Raw genomic sequence first — 16,840 nt, forward strand, 5'->3', positions numbered from 1 at the left:
CCTCGGGTGTCCCTGTGTTTTCAAGTCTTACTCGGCTAAATGTCCGTCCTACAGCACATGGAGGGGGTTTCCTATAGTGGGACTCCCTGGTCATCATCGTTCTCCCCAGTCTGGGAGATCCAGCCGAGCAGTCAGCCCAGTGGGAAGGAGCTCTGACCAATCCTGGCACTCCTATTATCAGGCCTTCGATTACAAGCAGGTCACGTTAATGTAGGATTAGGAAGAAGCCGACGAACTCTTTAAAGGAATTGATGAGTGAAGACTGGAAAAGGGGAGGAAGGACTTTACCGTCATTATGGACTCTGTGGTTCGCCGGTCGAGAGATTTCGCCCGTCGTAAAGGTGGAATAGTTGAACAAAGTGGAGATCTCGAGTAATCTCGTTTCGTCTCCTGTAAATAAAAGATTAAGACAATTTATTTTTCTGCCAAGGGAAAAAAAAAAACGCTATGCAACAGTAAATGTGGAGCAGCGGACCACCAGACCTCCACAAGACAATGAGATGAAGGTCGTGATGTTCGCTGGGAGGTTACCACTCTGTCTGAGGTGGTCAGTAACGGCGAACCCCAATTTGTCAAACATTTCCTTTTCACTTCGGACATCTTTTATTGTCTGTCTTCTCATTTCCTTTAACCACTTTGGACACTTTTTGAACAAACAGAACTGTGCAAACTGCTCTGATGAAACCCAAATTTAGGGGATTTTATTAGCAAATGGGCCCATGGCCACTTCACAGAAGGGCAGACGCCGACCGAGTGTGATTTAAATAAAGCACTAAGGACACCCGTGCTTGTGTACGTGGCACTCGTTTCTCTGGGTTTGTGTCACGTGATCACACTACACATCCGCGCACTCAGTACATCGCGGGGTGTTCATGTTGAAGACTCGGGTTTGTCCAAACACACGTGAAAGGGAGAACTCAAAAGGGTCATCAGAAAATGAGGAGGAAGAGGAGGAGGTCAAAACACACAAAGCAGGAGTCGCAAATAAACTGAAAAGATGACGCTAAACAAAACACAAAGTCAGAAATAAAAAAAAAAAAAAAAAAAAAAAAGACTATCCTTGGATTTCCGAAGTCCTAAAAATCACTCATCTTGGAGAAGTTGGGAAGAAGTGATGGTGGGGCCAGCAGGGGGCGCTTACCCTGTAGGCCGACAGTGTGAATCCCAGACAACCAACAAGTGCTCAGCCTGGATGTGTAACGCATATAACGTGGCCACGAGGTGATCTGGACCGGACAAACACAAGAGACACTCGCCGGTCTGTCTGATGTCTCGAGTTTTACATAACAGGAATTTATGGGGAAGAAAAGGAGGAACAAAGGGCCGCAGGCTCCGTCTGACAGCCAATCCAAAAAAAAAAAAAAAAAAAAAAAATCAGATGCTCTCCCTACCCCACGTGTTGTGAACCTGTGCTGGAAGTTTGTTAGGCGGTCCTGCGATTCGACGTCCCCCACTGCACCTCGTCACGCAATGTGACATACGCAGACAACGGGATCAGCGGCTGCAGCATCCTCTCCGACTTAGCAGTCGTGTGAAGGGACATCGGCTTTACGCTGCTATAAGGCTGTGGAACGGCCGATAGGGGGGAGGCAGCTTGAGGGCCGAGGTCTCCAGGACTCTGCACAAACTGAAGTAGCTGCAGCCTTTCAGCAGTCGGTGGCATTTGTCTGAATTTACGGTCATTAAAAGGGAACAATTCAGGGAGCAAAATACGTAGAAAATGGCAAAATAATAAGAAAAACAAAAACAAGAGTGAGTTAAGTGTTGGAAGCTGTGGAAACATGACCACGATTTCTACAAGTCTTCTAAATGTAAACCTCTGCACCGTTCTAAACGATAAATAAGAGAAGAGAAGATCAAGTTGAGGCTAAACGACTCACCGATTGTGGAACAGAAAACCTGCCTGCCCGTGACGGAGGCCCACCGCTCGCTCAGGGCCACAGCGGCCTCGTGTCACGTCGGCCCCTCGACGCTGCGTCAAGCAGGAAGTTCATCTGCTCTGCCCTGATAGCTCCCGGGGTCAGGCCCACTTAAGTACACTTCCTCACATTCCGGCGGCTACTTTGGCTTAAGTGAGGCGACGCTTTCTTGACTGACAAATTCTCCGACTTCCTGATTGTTTCGGTTTGATTGCTGGCCTGGTGGCCTCCTCGTGAACCTTACAGCGCAGCACGTTTGCTTCAGGTTCACACTCACACCTGAAATGAAGGATACTGTAGGGGGCTTTTCTGAAAAGATTACAAACATGTAAAGAAATCCACGCACTTGTGTCATTGTTAGCATGATGAAGGAGGTTTACGGTTCAGTCCTCTTCAGTTCGAGGTAGATGAGGACTCAAAAACATTCAAAAATTAATCACGTAGTCAATAAGGGGACTAACTGAACATGCAGTGTAAAAGGAGTTCTCGCAGTTCTCGCTCATCTTACCAGCGCTTGACGTGCAGCCCTCAAGTGTCGCCGCACACGTCAATCCCATCGTCTCATTCACGTACGAGTGCAGAACCCCAACACACAGTTCAACAAACCCGAGGCCCTCCAGCAGGCAAGCGCCCCTATGGCTCCTTCATCCCATTAATAAACCCTTCCCTGACTTTAGGCCTAAAACTGTTAACCGTGTACAACACGTACAGAACAACTCGCACGTTAACAGCACGGCCACAATCAATGCACCAGCCAGTGCACTCTGGGAGCGTAAAACACAAACGAGCAAAACGTCAAATCTCCGAGGTGCACAGATGGCTGGCCTGCGCATCTCCTGCAGCGCTGGTCTGATCTCAAAAGGGCACCGACCCCTCATCCTGAACACGGCCGGCGCTTCTGTAATTTTGGTTTTACTTTACTTAGCGGAAAGTCTGGTGCTGCGCCAACAGCCTTGGGAAGAAGGCCGAAGCCCCAAGACGGAGGAAATGAATAAATTAAGACAATGGAGCTCTTAAATGGAAACAGCAACAGTCGGTAAGACTTGCGTGCCAATTTGGCAGAACCATCACGTGACGTAAGACGTTATCGAGACAAAGAGAGAGAGAGAGAGAGATAGTGCCTTTCTGATCTATTTAACAGAACCTGAAGACAGCTACGTAATAAATGCGTACAAATCTAAAAGTACATGACAGCAGTTTTTTTGTCAAGACATCATTGATACACCGAGGATCAGAATGAGGATTTATTTTTATCATACGTAATTGCTCCGTCCCGGGTGTGATGTGAATCTGAATCCAGCCCTGAAAGCAGGTCCTCCAACTTATAGGGAAAACTTGGGGGTTGGTGGCAGGATTGGCACTTCAGCCACCATAAAAAAAAAAAAAAAAAAAACCTCACACTGCAACTGGGTGGTGCTGAAGTGTCACCCGCTGCACTCGGGTCCCAATCCAGGAGGGTCGTCGGGTGTGAAGTGCGGCAACACGCTATCGGCGCACGCTCCCAACCTACAGTACGCTATATAGAGTAAGAATCTCTACAGCAGTGCTAGCATTTCCAACAGACGGGGCACCTGAAATGGTAGTTCTGCTCTTTACACATTTAAAATGTTCGACTTCACACCGTTACAAGTAAGCAAAGATCCAAAAAAAAAAAAAAAAAAAGAGTCAAGGGCAGGTTATTATTCAACACAAACAATCGACTTTAAATGAAGATGAAATTGACAAACCAGTGGTCACCCGTCCTGTCAGGTCCCAACCTAACAGGCAGACATGACGGGCGCAGTCACAGAAAGAGACAGACAGACAGACAGAGAGAGCAAGCTATGAAAGGGCCTACCATAGACTGACATATGTAAGGAGCCATCATAGAGACAGTCAAGTAAGGAGCTATCAGACAGACAGACAGACATGAAAGGCACAGTCACAGAGACAGACAGACAGACAGAGACAGATGAACAGGAGAGAAATTAGCTGCCTTAGACAGACAGACAGACAGAGCTATGAAAGGGGCTACCACAGACAGACAGATATGTAAGGAGCTATCATAGACACACAGTCAAGTAAGGAGCTATCAGACAGACAGACAGACAGATAGATGTGAAAAGTGCTATCCTAGACAGACATTTGGATAGACAGACATGAAAGGCACAGTCACAGACAGTCTGGCAGACAGAGATGAAAGACATTATCATAGGCAGATGTGAAAGGCGCTATAATTGATTGATAGATAGACAGATAGACAAGCAGTATAAACCAGACAGACATATGTGTAAGGAGCTATCAGACAGACAGACGTAGACAGACAGCCATGAAAGGCGCAGTCACGGACAGACAGAAGTACATGTAAGGAGCTGTTAGACAGACAGATGTGAAAAGTGCTATCTTAGAAAGACAGAGGTAGACAGACAGCCATGAAAGGCGCAGTCACAGACAGACAGACAGATATGTGAGGAGCTATCACGGGCACACAGTCAAGTAAAGGGCTATCAGACAGACAGATGTGAGAAGTGCTCTCTTAGACATTTGGATAGACAGACAGACAGACATGAAAGGCACAGTCACAGACAGTCTGGCAGACAGACATGAAAGACGTCATCATAGGCCGATGTGAAAGGTGCTATAATTGTTTGATAGACAGACAGATAAACAAGCAGTATAAACCAGACAGACAGACGTGTGTAAGGAGCTATCATAGACACACAGTCAAATAAGGAGCTATTAGACACACAGACAGACAGAAGTACATGTAAGGAGCGGTTAGACAGACAGATGTGAAAAGTGCTATCTTAAGACAGACAAAGGTAGATAGACAGCCATGAAAGGCGCAGTCCTAGACAGACAGACAGATATGTAAGGAGCTATCAGACAGACAGACATGAAAGACGTCATCACAGGCTGATGTGAAAGGCGCTATAATTGATTGATAGACAGTATAAGCCAGACAGACAGACAGACGTGTAAGGAGCTATTAGACACACAGACAGTAAAATGTGCCTCAGCTACTTTGACGATGGCCGTTCTGATCACGGTCCCTTGTGCAGTTATCAATACTGTATGCGCCTGCACTCATTTTTTATTTTAGTATATCTCTACTTTTTTTTTTTTTAAGCACGTCCAATGTGCTCATTTTCAAAAAATTTTTCTTTAAAAAGAAAGGGTGGGAAAGGAAAGGGAATCTCTCGGGGGACATTGAATATAGAACAGAGCAAGGAAATTAATTCAATACTCTTCTCTGGCAGATAGTGTGTGTCTTTGTGTGTGTGTGTGTGTGGAGGCCCTGGTCTTACTGGTTCAGCGAGAGCGCCACCTTTCATTTGTGCCTTGCCATAAAGAGCTGTGTGTTCTGTTAGCTGGGAACAAAAACAAAACAAAACCCAACAACAATTCTTATGAAATCCTTCCCACCGTCTCTTGCTGGAATCGTCTCGTTTCGCTCCTCCCCTGCCTCGACTCCACAGGTCTGGAGTTGTCCTCCGTTTCCATCCTCTCTGCATTCTCCAGTTCCAGGGCTTCAAACTTCTCGATCACAGTGGGGCGGCTTTGAAAAAAGAAAGACAGACATTTCTGAGGTAAGAAAGGAAGTCGGGCAAACTGGGATTTTTAGCCCCTGTGCCGGGCAAATGAAGCCTGCAGAGCTTCACGCAGACGCAGTTTTCTCCTTGCTGTTGGCATTTAGCGTGGCAGCAATGCAAGTGAAGGCAGAAGACGCCACTGGATGGGACTTCCATCTGTCAAACGAGTGGGCACCGAGGCACAGGACTCTGGACTAACCGCACAGAGGGGGTAAGCAGCATGAGGCTCAAAGTGGACTCCCTGTGTAATTTCTAAAGACGCATAAATAGACTGAAGTGTGGGACGTCTGAAACGCAATTTCTGCAGAATAACTGGGGTTTGGCCGATGAGGGGGTCACATAAGTCAGTGGTCCTGCATACTGTCCATCCATAGTTTACCCAGCTGGCTTCACCTAAAATGACGTTCCACTCACAGGCCAAACCTGTCCTGTGAGAAGTTGGCGCAAGGCTGAAAGCACGTCTAGATGGGGATGCCATGGGACGGGGGGGGCACATCCACACTCACTCATGTCAACTGATTTACGCTGCCAGGTAACACACAGAATATGTGGCTGGACCCCAGACAGACGCAGGGAGAACATTAAAGTCTGGCACTAACTGCCAAGCTGCCATACGGGCCCGTTAGATGGCATCTCGTGTAAATAACAAACACACAGCACTTCAGACTTCACCTCTCAAGTCATCCGAAATCAAGAGAGCCAAATAAAAGCGCCCTGAGTATGGGAAAGGCACTATATAAAAATAAAATGTATTATTATTATTAGACAAAATCAAATCCTCAACAGTAATGCAAGTGTGTGCCAGGATCCCAGCAGCCACTGCACATCACCCACCTACAGCTAAGCCATGCCTGGGGGGTCTGGTCAGTACGTGAACGGGAGATCAACCAGGAAAAGCCTGGGATGCTGCTGGATGAGGCCAGCAGCGGGTTTTAAAAATAAAATGATGCCACCCTTGGGATGAGACGTACGAGGTCGTAAGCCAGTGGGTGGTCTCGTGGCCTCGGAACCCCTGCAGATTTTGTTTTTTCTGTCCTTCTGGCCACAAGACCTTACTTTATTCTTTGGTAGTTAGTGTCGCCTCATCTTATTTTTATATTTTTCTCTTCATCTTGTAAAGCACTTTGAGTTCCAGCATTTGTATGAAAACGTGTGACAGAAACAAATGTTGTTGTCGTAGTAACGGCTCAGAAGGAGCAGCGGGTTTCCCAATGTCCCGGCTAAGTTGCCCTACAGGATCAATGGCTTCCGCCGTCGTCGCCACCGCCTCAGCCTGGTGGATGCTGCACACTAGTAGTGGTGGTCCATGTAAAGCACCGTATAACAGAAATTAAGAGGATGAACGTCGCCACACCACTTACAGTATCAGTCAAGGTCAGCAGTGTGTGGGTGACAATGGGGATCACAGGTCACCGTGTGCCCGTAACTCGTATCCAGGGAGGTTAGGAATTCAAGTCCCGCTACCGACACCACCGTGTGACCCTGAGGAAGTCACTTCGCCCGCCTGGGCCCCAGTTGGAGAAAACAAAAAGAAATGGAACCAAGTGAACCTCAAATGTTCTAAGCGTCGGCCAAACTGTAAGCAGCAGTAAGCAATGCCCTCCCTGAAAAATAATTGGAGTTAGGGGTCTTCAAATTCTAAAAACACATTTTCCCCTGTGGACTCTCTGTATTTGCTAAATAAGAATGTAATACCCGTCCAACCATGCGGGTCAGGGACGCCGGGGACTCTCCTTGCACCATCAGAGGGTCCACTCAGCCACCAGTTAAAGGGGCATCTCTAGGAGGAAAAGTGGTGGACCGGGAAAGACACATATTTGGGGGGACGGACGAGCAAATGAGCTTTTATTGAGCCGCACTTTCCAAAAGCGTATTGGGTGCCTGTTCTTTACATTGGACTGCGGACACTCCGACAGGGCTTGTGACAAATCGGACGATCAGACTGTGCTGTGGTGGGCGAAGGCCTGAAGGTAGCAGAGGGGGCCGGAGGGGAACGGGCGCGAGGTTCATCGAGTGAATGCTGCGCTCCTGCTGTGCATTTAATGCTGCATCATTAAGAGAATGAGCTTCTCAAATCTCAAGCGCTGCCATCTTGCCTCTTTAATCATCGGGCAGATTTCAATATGAAGGAGGTCATTCCCAGAATAGAAAGGCAAACCGTGACAATAATCCGGCAGGATTAGGACGACAGCTCGCGTTAAATCGCTTTCTTCCTTCAATTAAACTGCCTGCATGCTACAGGCTGGCCAGTTCAGAAATGAAGTCGCACATTTTCAAAGTTTGACCTTATTTGGGATCCCACCGAGCTGTCAGATTTCCTTAAAAGGCTGGGAGTGAGACGGTCTGCTGGGTATTTATTTCAGACGACTGCCAGTTTTATTGCCTTTTTAGCTCTCGTACCAAAAAAAAAAAAAAAAAAAAAAAAATACACCAAAAGGGGGAAAACAAATGATCTGGAGATACAGGCGGTCTGAGGGGGGGGTCTGGCGGGGGTTTACACACAGAAAGAAGCCGTTAAGTGGAATAGGAAAGAGGGACAATCACCCTGTGGGGGGGTATAAGGAGTTCGGGGGCCTTCGGGATCAGAAAGGAAACGGGAAATTAAGAGCGTGCCAGCCAAGGGGAGATGAGAGACAAACGGGAGAGCGTCCAGGGCACTATATAACAGACGCACTTGGATAGGAAAGGCGCTATATGAGACTTGAAGGGCAATGCAGAGGGATCAGCAGACAAAAGGCACATTGTGATCGAAGTGAAAGGCGTCGCCGTATGGACTATAAAGGCAACAGGCAGCAAAGGCACTATATGAGACAAATCAATGAACAGATTACTGGATGAGCAGACTTGAAGGGTGGTCTCGACGGACATGACGGGCACTCCGAGTGACAGAGAGATGTGAAGATCCGCGTAACTTGGACAAAGGCACCACATCACTGAACTCTTAAAGACTTGATGTATACGTAACACACAGAGTGCCAGGCAGCAGGACACGCGCCACCAACAGGCACCGTGTGCACTATAAACACAACAGGCAGCAAAGGCACTATATGAGACACGACAATTAAATCGAGGAGACATTCTGTAACAAGACAGAGAGATGAAGATGAAATATAAAAGGCGCAGATAGAGAACACGCCACACCACCATACGATAGAAAGAGCGAGTGCATTGGGCGAGACATAACAGGCACTTACAGTATTTATTAGATGAGCAGACTTGAAGGGTGGTGTAGGCCAGGGGTGAGCAGTGCCAGTCCTGGTGGGCCTAAGTGGCTGCAGGTTTGTGTTCTTAATGACAAGTCAGTTACTGCCGATGACACTCTTATTGCTCAAGTGACATTCTGATGCTTCACTTTAGTGGTCTCGCTTGTTAAGGTTGCCCACCCTTCATTGCTTATTTCAATCTTTATCAGCTGCATTTGCTGTTTTAATGGCTCCTTATTAGCAATAAAGACAAAGCAGCCAGCAGTTCACCATCTCGCTTGTTTCCATTTCCATCCCTGTGTGTTCATCACATTTTTTAATAAATCAGAGCAGGATGAACTGAAAATGATCCGTTTTAGGCTTCAAAAATCATTTGGACGACATCCTTGGAAAGGACAGAATCTACGATACGAGAGCCTTACAGTGCGGACTAACAAGCCATCATATTCAATAAGGTCTGAGATTGGCTTCTAATGAAGGAATTGGGTTGGAGTGGAGTGACCGCCTGCAGACACCGCAGCCCTCCAGGACCGACATCACCTACCCCTGGTCTAGACAGACATGGCGGGCCCTCTGGGTCATAGAGAGAGACAGAGAGATGTGAAGATCTGCAAGGCACGGTGTAACATGGACAAAGCCGCCATAACTGAACTATTAAAGACTATGTATACGTAACACACGGAGTGCCAGCAGGACATGCGCCATCTGAGACGGTTAGAATAATAATTCTTTGCATTTATATAGCGCTTTTCTCACTACTAGTCCAACAGACACAAAAGGCACTCCATGTCTTAACTACTTGACAGAGAAATATGAAAGGCGCTATATAACGGACAGAGCAGAGCTCCCAGAATACTTCATCACAACGTGCTTCACACTTCAGAGCGCACTGCCCTGTGGCACTACAGCTGCCCGTCACAGATGTTAATCGCCACCACGTGCTACAGTCAGAGCCGAGGACCGTAATGAAGGTGGCAGCGGCGGCAGACAGAGGATGATGGATAACAAGCAGCCAGAGCACCGCTCGCTCATAAAGCCAGACGCTCCAGCCGTGCGCTGAATGCCTATCAGATGAGAACAATGCTTTCGCGTTCGTGCCAGAGACTTGTCGTGTGACTGCTGATGATCAGGCGGACAGCGAGATGGATTTCTTAATTGAATATGTCTGGGAAGAACTCTCTTATTAATTTTTCTGGGGCGAATATTAAACAGACGCCATATTCATCTTCTGTCTGTTTCAATCCAGCGAGCAGGGAGACCTTAGAGTGCCATCTGAGGTCGAAAAAAATGGAACTAATCTATAGTAAGAAAACAAAAAGAAAAATCTCTAGACAGACAAACTCGGTTTTAACGATTTCTGGGTTCTAATTATTATTGAAAGATATACCAGCTATTCGCACGTACATTCGCCCGGTTATTACGAACAACACTTCACCACATCCTGGACTTTTGTGAGCCACGTAGCGGAATAAAATTTCAATATGCAATAAGTTTCTTATCTATTGCCTGGAACAATGTGACGACTGTTACCATACAGAATCACTTCAGGAAGTCAACATCTGATGTTTTTGAAGAAGAGGACGAATTGCCGTTTATCTACATATAATAAATATAAAAATGAGGCCCCCAAATGGATTAAATATTCAATATCAGAGGACCACTCTGTCCCAGTTCTAATACGCGTATCGGTTGGTTAAGGGTTGGCATACGGGCACGTCGGGGTGTTGCTCAGACAGCAGCTACCCAAACACTAAGCGATTTATTAAATATTTCTCATTTATATCTGCACTGCACTGTCATGTGTAGTTTGTGCTGCTCTCTCTGGTCATAAGCTGTACGGTGGTCTACAACTTAAAACGTCACAGCTGAGAATAGCAGTGGGCAGCATGATGGGATACGAGGGGAGGGTCTACTCAGTACTGGCTACTCTGGTCTGTGGTGCAGCAGATGATCCGAAGTCGTCTCTGTGCGAGTGTTGTGGGTTTTATGGTGTGTGAGGGGGGTCCCAGTGACAGGACGGCACCCTGTTGAGAGGTCACTCCTGCCACTCCGAGTCCGACATGTTATGCTACGTTTAACAAGATTGATGGAGGAATCCCAAAGACCTGCAAGTTTAGATGACTGGCGACTTCAGATTGGCCCCATATGAGTGAAGAGTATACAGTAGCGAGTGCCCTGTGATGGACTGGCACCTCACCCAGCACTGCCTTCCAGGGGGTCCCTTCTGTAATTGTCCCCGACAACCCCCCCCCCCCCCCAACAGCTTTCCATGGTACAAGTGGCTTCATCACTGAAATGACTTGAGGACAGACCCCCAGCTGCTTTATAACAGTGACGTGCCAAAGGGTTGTCGTGGCTTTTATCATCCAAAACAACAAATCAGATGTACCTTCTCTCTGGTCCAAACCCTGGTTCCACGTCCTGCCTTTCTGGACTTCTGGCACGACTTCGTTTCTCCGCCTTTCGGGTTTCCATCTCACACCTCCTCGATCTGGAGACGTCCTGAAGGGCCGAGGTCCTCTGCGCCCGAATCTCCGCGTAATGGCTGTCCGTGCTCGTCACAGTACTTCCGCTGGTGTCCGAATCTAACGAGCTCATCGACCCGCTGATGTGAGACCCGTTGGACAGCAGGCTGCTCCCCGAAGGGAAGGGATCACTCTGAGCTGGTGACTGACAGCGAGGAATCCCGCCGAGCTCCATACTGTGTTTGCTGGAAGCGCTGCCAGCCGGGGACGCAACGCGCAGGTCGTGTCGCTGAGAGACGTGGAAGGGAACGCCACCTCTGTCCACCTCGTCTCCGTTGACCGAACTGTGATCCGAAGTCACATCCAGAGGACTGAGTTCACCTGGGGAAAAAAAAGACGTGAAAGTGGATCAGCACCAGACATCGGAAAGGAGCGTCAATGATGAAGACTGCAGTCCTACACCTCGAGAGAAATAAAGACGTCTCTGTGAATCCGGTTATTCTGTACTGGTGTAAATATGGCGGCCTGGCTTGAACTACTGAACGTGGCGCCGCTTCAGAGCGCCCCTCCTGTACGCTCTCGTTTAAAGATCCGACATTCATGTCAAGGCTTAAACGACAGCATGTCCGTGATTCTACGCTTTCGTTTAAAATTACAGACCTTACTTTCCGTTTTCGTTGACACCACCCCAGGAATTCTAACTTGGGACCCTTTTATATGAGCAGCAATACGCCTTAATAAAAGCCCACTCTGATGGTGGCGGCTCTTCTTTATTTTTTTTTTTTAACTACATCACAAGGGTTTCACTCTTTTCAGTTTTCCTTCCTTTCAGTCATTTGGTGTGCATTAGCTTTGGTCCTTAGAATAGAACATCGATTTACTGAGCGACAGATCAAGTGCTCTCTGTCTGCCTGAAGTTAGCGTTTTTGCTTTGCACCTAATGCTGAAGGTGCAGGCTCTGGCCTAACGTGACCCTGAACTGGATTAGGTGGCCCTGATGATGTATGATAGAAGGCCAAACACTGCCTTTCGTTCCCTCTTGCATCCATGAGGGATTACTTCTGGGCGCTTTGAAATCACTTTGGCTCGTTTATTTGGGGCCTGCAGACTCACCAATAGGAGAAAACCCCCCCACATGTGATACACAGTAGGACCCCCGATGTGGACAAATGCCAATTCAGGTAGCTAAAAACTCAGCGGATGGCTGCCGTAGAGGCGACGCTGTGCGAACACAGAGAGGGAGATAAGCGGATATCACCAGGGAAGTGCACCACACATGGTGGTCGGAGGTGGGCTCTGGACGGACTTCACTCGCGCCACAAAGCGCTTGCCTCTCAGCCAGAGAACGTGGCTTTGCAGTTTGCCACCGCGCTCTGAAATGCATGCTACCCAATTATAGGACAAACTGGTGTAGACCAGGCCCAGCCAGTCTGTCCGAAGTGCGACAGGAGGAGTCGGTTTGGCCGAGTGCGACTGCAGGCCAAAGTAGTTCAGACCAGCAAGTCCTGGGAGCTCTACAGGGATTTCGGAACAATCTGGTTTGGACTGGGTCCATCCTATCCGCTTCGGCCTAGTCTAAACTAGTCTGTCTTATAATCAGGTTTGGCCGGTAACACGTCTAAACACGGATGACCGAGTCCGTTGAGCAGACAGACACACACACAGTCAACGCTGGCACACTGACGATAGCCAAGAGGGGTAGTGGGCGAGTGGGTCACGGCCACATTCCAGGAGTCGCCAGCTCCTCAACCGCCCGCTTGGTGTATAGAATTGTGAGCTCGGCCCATACGTGACAAAGCCTTTCTGAATCTCAAGTAGTGTGTGTTTCAATTCCACCTCGGGGTTCTGCTGCACCATTTGATGTGTCTCGATGTCTAGTAATGCAGGATGTTGGCTTTTGGGCCTCATTTTTAGACCACACTGCATGCAGGAAAATACGATAAACGGCCAGCAGGACTTGAAGCTACACATTCCACTTCAATGGACCAATAAGGTTCTCTGTCCTTAATAGGATATGAGGGGTCAAAGTTACCAACTTGGGGACTGGTAATACAGGCCCAGCCTGTGGAGTGTCGTTTTATGGGGACTCCAAAGTTGCTGACCACCAATACGATATTTTAACAATCTGACTCTTAAGGATGGGGGTTGATTTGTTTTGAACCTTTTTTTTTTTTTTTTTTTTTGTAAAACTTGAATCATCGGTATGGAATGTTATTCGATTTTAACAAAATTAAACAAAAAAAAAATCTTATAAAAATAAATCTTGGAAGGAGACGAGGCAGTGAGACAAAAGGACAGCTGCTGCACAGGAGTGACAAGCAGAACACGCAGCCAGCAGCTGAGCAGATCGCATCTCCTTAGCGTCAGCCCCCCCCCCCCCCCTTCACAACGCGACTGGCAGGGGGCGCAACCCCCTAGTACATAATAATCCTCGGACTCTTTACCAGTGGTCCGAGCTCTCCTGAGAGCCACTAACCAGAAGAGTACAAATGACAAAATGCCAATCATACGCATGTAGGGTATTGTTTTCTGCTATTCCAAGGCCAGTGATTACGAAGAGGATGTTACTTTGTATCCTTTACTGGGGGGGTATCAGGTCTAGCCCTCTATGGACCACCATCAGGTGGTAAAAGAAAAAAAAAGACCAACTTCTATTACGATCGAGAACAGTTCAGACTTGGCAAAGTAAATCGTTACTCGCGTCACTCGCCCGTGCGGAGGATCTGGGAGCCCAACGTCCAGAAGAAAGCCGACAAAGCGTCCCTCTGGCGACCAGTAAAGCAGGATGCATAGTTTTCTTTTGGCCTAATTAAATGTTAAAAGGAAAAAGGAGGGGTGGGTGGAAGGTGGTCTGCAGATTCCTGCGGTGGCCACCAATGGAAATTGAGCGCAGAAGGCCCCCAGATTGTTCCCATTAAACGTGGCGGCGCACATCTTGACGGGGGCCGATGCTGGCAGTGTTGATAAACACAGGAAACATGAAATGAGCCGCACTACAACTTCCTACTTTGAGCCCCGGGCGGGCACCAGCTGTGGTGCTGCACTGTTTACAGTAACGGGCCGCGCTCCTCCTCCTCCTCCTTTTTGTGCCACGAACGCCATTGTGCTTGGACTTATCTGTTTGAATCACAGATGAAGTCAGAGGTGAGCAGAGCGCCACCACGATTGTTGATTTCTGAGTTTTCACTTCAAAGCAAAAGGAAAAAAAAATACATCAGGAAAGCTATTTTAATCCTCCGCAAGCTCCGTCCTAATGAGCTCGGACAATCGGGGTCTTTGTGTGCAGGACAATGAGGCTTGTGGGGGGGGGGGGGGGAGGTTTCTCTGCGATTCCATCCCACTTCCTTTGCTGCACATTTGTCGAGGCCGTGGAACAATAAACAACTTTCCAGACGAGTTTTGATACGAGGAAACTTCCTGCTCACCCCCTTGGGCCAGCACTGCGCTGAGGCCGCTGCTCTCCGGCGAAGGCCAACTCTGTCCTCCTTCATCCTGCCATATGCCGGAGCGGGAATCGGGGACTTTCTCCGAATCGGGAATCCCGGAGCCAGTCACTGCGACCTTGGCAGGCCCCGGTTCCTAAAACAAAGAGACCACAAATGGAAGACCATCAGTTACAAGGGGTTCAAATGAGCAGAGCGGGCAAAAATAAGGAAATACAAAAAGAAACTGGACGATTGTTAAAACACTCACTCCGGTGCCTAGCGGGCCAATATCAGACTGACCGACCGACTGACCTCGCTCTAGCTGTCCTAAAACGCTCCTTTACCTCCAAGGCCTCTTCCCTGGCGTGTTCGTGCCACCCTCATTTAGGCAGTTTTCAGAAGTCCCTCCTGTTCACGGAGGACCGGCGCCATCACACCAGGGCGCCCTGCCAGCTTCACAAGCTCAACCCTGAAGCGCTCGCTTTACCCTCCTGTGCCACTTTGACTCTTCACTGCTTGTTGGCTGCAGATAGCGCCTTTACACACGTGCTACTGAACTCTGTCATGGACCAGTGATAGAGTGCTGGCTTGTGTTGGCAGCGTTGCCCACTTTGTGCGTTTATGGCTGCGTCTTAGGATAGGGACTGCACATCTCCAGCTGCAGCTCCTCAAATTCTACATTGCAAAACCATGCAGGGTTGTGATGAAACAAAATGCAAGGAGGGTAACTTGGGGGTGGGTGGTCTTACTCCAACGAGACCCTTTGCCAGTGAAAGAAAAGAGGGACACAAGCCATGCGAAATGCTGCTCGGCACGCGGGAGGGAAAAGGGGATGACAAAGGTGCAACATGAAGTGCAGTGAGGCGTCTGCCAGAGGGACAGGGTGGCACGAGAGTGACTGAGTGGTGTACGGGGAGGAGCGGACATGGAGTTCGTTTGGGCGAAGGGTTCTAAGGAGAGCGGTAAAGCAAAAGGACGATGAGGGGAAATGTGGGAGAGGGAACAGAGCAGGAACTTCAGGTGAGACACGAGGTCACTGTCACCCATATAGATCTGACGGCTAAAGCTGTTGGGCGCGTCACCGGCCACTTGCTGGCCACTTTCGACAGGCCCTTTACAGAAAGTACTTTGGACAGGAAACGGCCAGCGATAAAGGCATAGACTAAAGTCACCAGTCGTCTCCATTAAGATCTTATCAGACCCATCAGCCCTCCCTTCAACCCTGACCACCCTCAGATCAGCGAAGACGCTTCATACGAGTGCAAATCCACAGGAGATGCACGGCCTTCACATTCTGACCTTCTGCATGAACCCACTGGACCTGCCCAGGTGTTAAACTGCCTGCCTGAGGGCTGCTGGGAGCGAGGACTACAGAACAGGCATCAGTGCTAAACAACAGAACAGAATGACTTGGTGAGGGACGACGATATGCAGAGTGCCATTCAGTGGCGCAAATGAAGGCCACAAAGTCTCATAAAGACTCTAAAAACAGCAAAATGGAACTTCACAACGCTAACATGACTGAGGAGAACGCAGCCCAGCATGCTCAGGGCAGGGGGGTCCAGCTTGAAATGCACGAGTATCACTTTAAACGGCCCTCTAAACCGAAGGTTCCTTCAATCAGCAGCCAGATGCCCTAACCTAACCTGCAGGCCAATCCTGGAGTGTTTGGACCGTGTGGCGGGATGAGCAGCCGTTTACCTGCGATGTTGTCGGCTCCACCTTCCTCTTCTTCTTCTGGTTTTGCTTGTTAGTTCTGGGGTACACTGCTAGCTGCTCAAGCCACCTGTACAAGTGAAAGAAGAAAAATAACGGAGAGCTGACCTCCTGACAAGTGCCTTCACCTCGAGCTCTGCTGCGTTTTAAGACACAGCACAACGTTACCGCTTCGGCACATCCCGAGTGCACTTGGGTGACACGGCGCCATTGTGTCAGCCTTCAAGTGACAACGGCAAAAAGAAGCGTCGGCAGCGCCAGCAGGTGATGTACGGCGAGGGCTCACCCGTTTATGATCTCCTTGCTTTCTCCGCGGATGAAGTACTCCCGCTCCGGGGTGACGATGCACAGCGCGTTCTTCTGGCCAGTCTTCGGCTCCGCGTCGATGATGTCGGTGCACTGGTTCATGTTGACCGTTCCTTGAGGCAAAGTGCTGGGCTGAAAAGAAATGGAGGACTTTGGTTAGAAGCGCACCATAAACGAGGAGGAACTCGAGAAGAGGCTTATTGACATGACGACAGCAGAGCCACACGCAGACAA

The 16,840-nt window shown here is 48.7% G+C and overlaps 1 protein-coding gene across 2 annotated transcripts in view; it reads right to left on the reverse strand.

Annotated features, from left to right (window-relative positions):
* mprip (myosin phosphatase Rho interacting protein) overlaps positions 1–16,840 on the reverse strand; it is a 438,384-nt gene that overhangs the window by 44,570 nt on the left and 376,974 nt on the right. The window contains exons 4-9 of one of the 2 annotated variants that reach the window (XM_028819413.2): positions 16,587–16,738; positions 16,286–16,370; positions 14,585–14,738; positions 11,084–11,540; positions 5,325–5,457; positions 289–390 (exon numbers count right to left, since the gene is read on the reverse strand). In XM_028819413.2, the coding sequence (XP_028675246.2) occupies positions 289–390; positions 5,325–5,457; positions 11,084–11,540; positions 14,585–14,738; positions 16,286–16,370; positions 16,587–16,738 (1,083 nt within the window). The remainder of the gene's footprint in view (positions 1–288; positions 391–5,324; positions 5,458–11,083; positions 11,541–14,584; positions 14,739–16,285; positions 16,371–16,586; positions 16,739–16,840) is intronic. The other variant, XM_051918780.1, reaches the window with a different exon arrangement.

This window comes from Erpetoichthys calabaricus, chromosome 14 (assembly GCF_900747795.2).
Source record: "Erpetoichthys calabaricus chromosome 14, fErpCal1.3, whole genome shotgun sequence".
In the NCBI taxonomy this organism is placed as follows: Eukaryota; Metazoa; Chordata; class Cladistia; order Polypteriformes; family Polypteridae; genus Erpetoichthys; species Erpetoichthys calabaricus.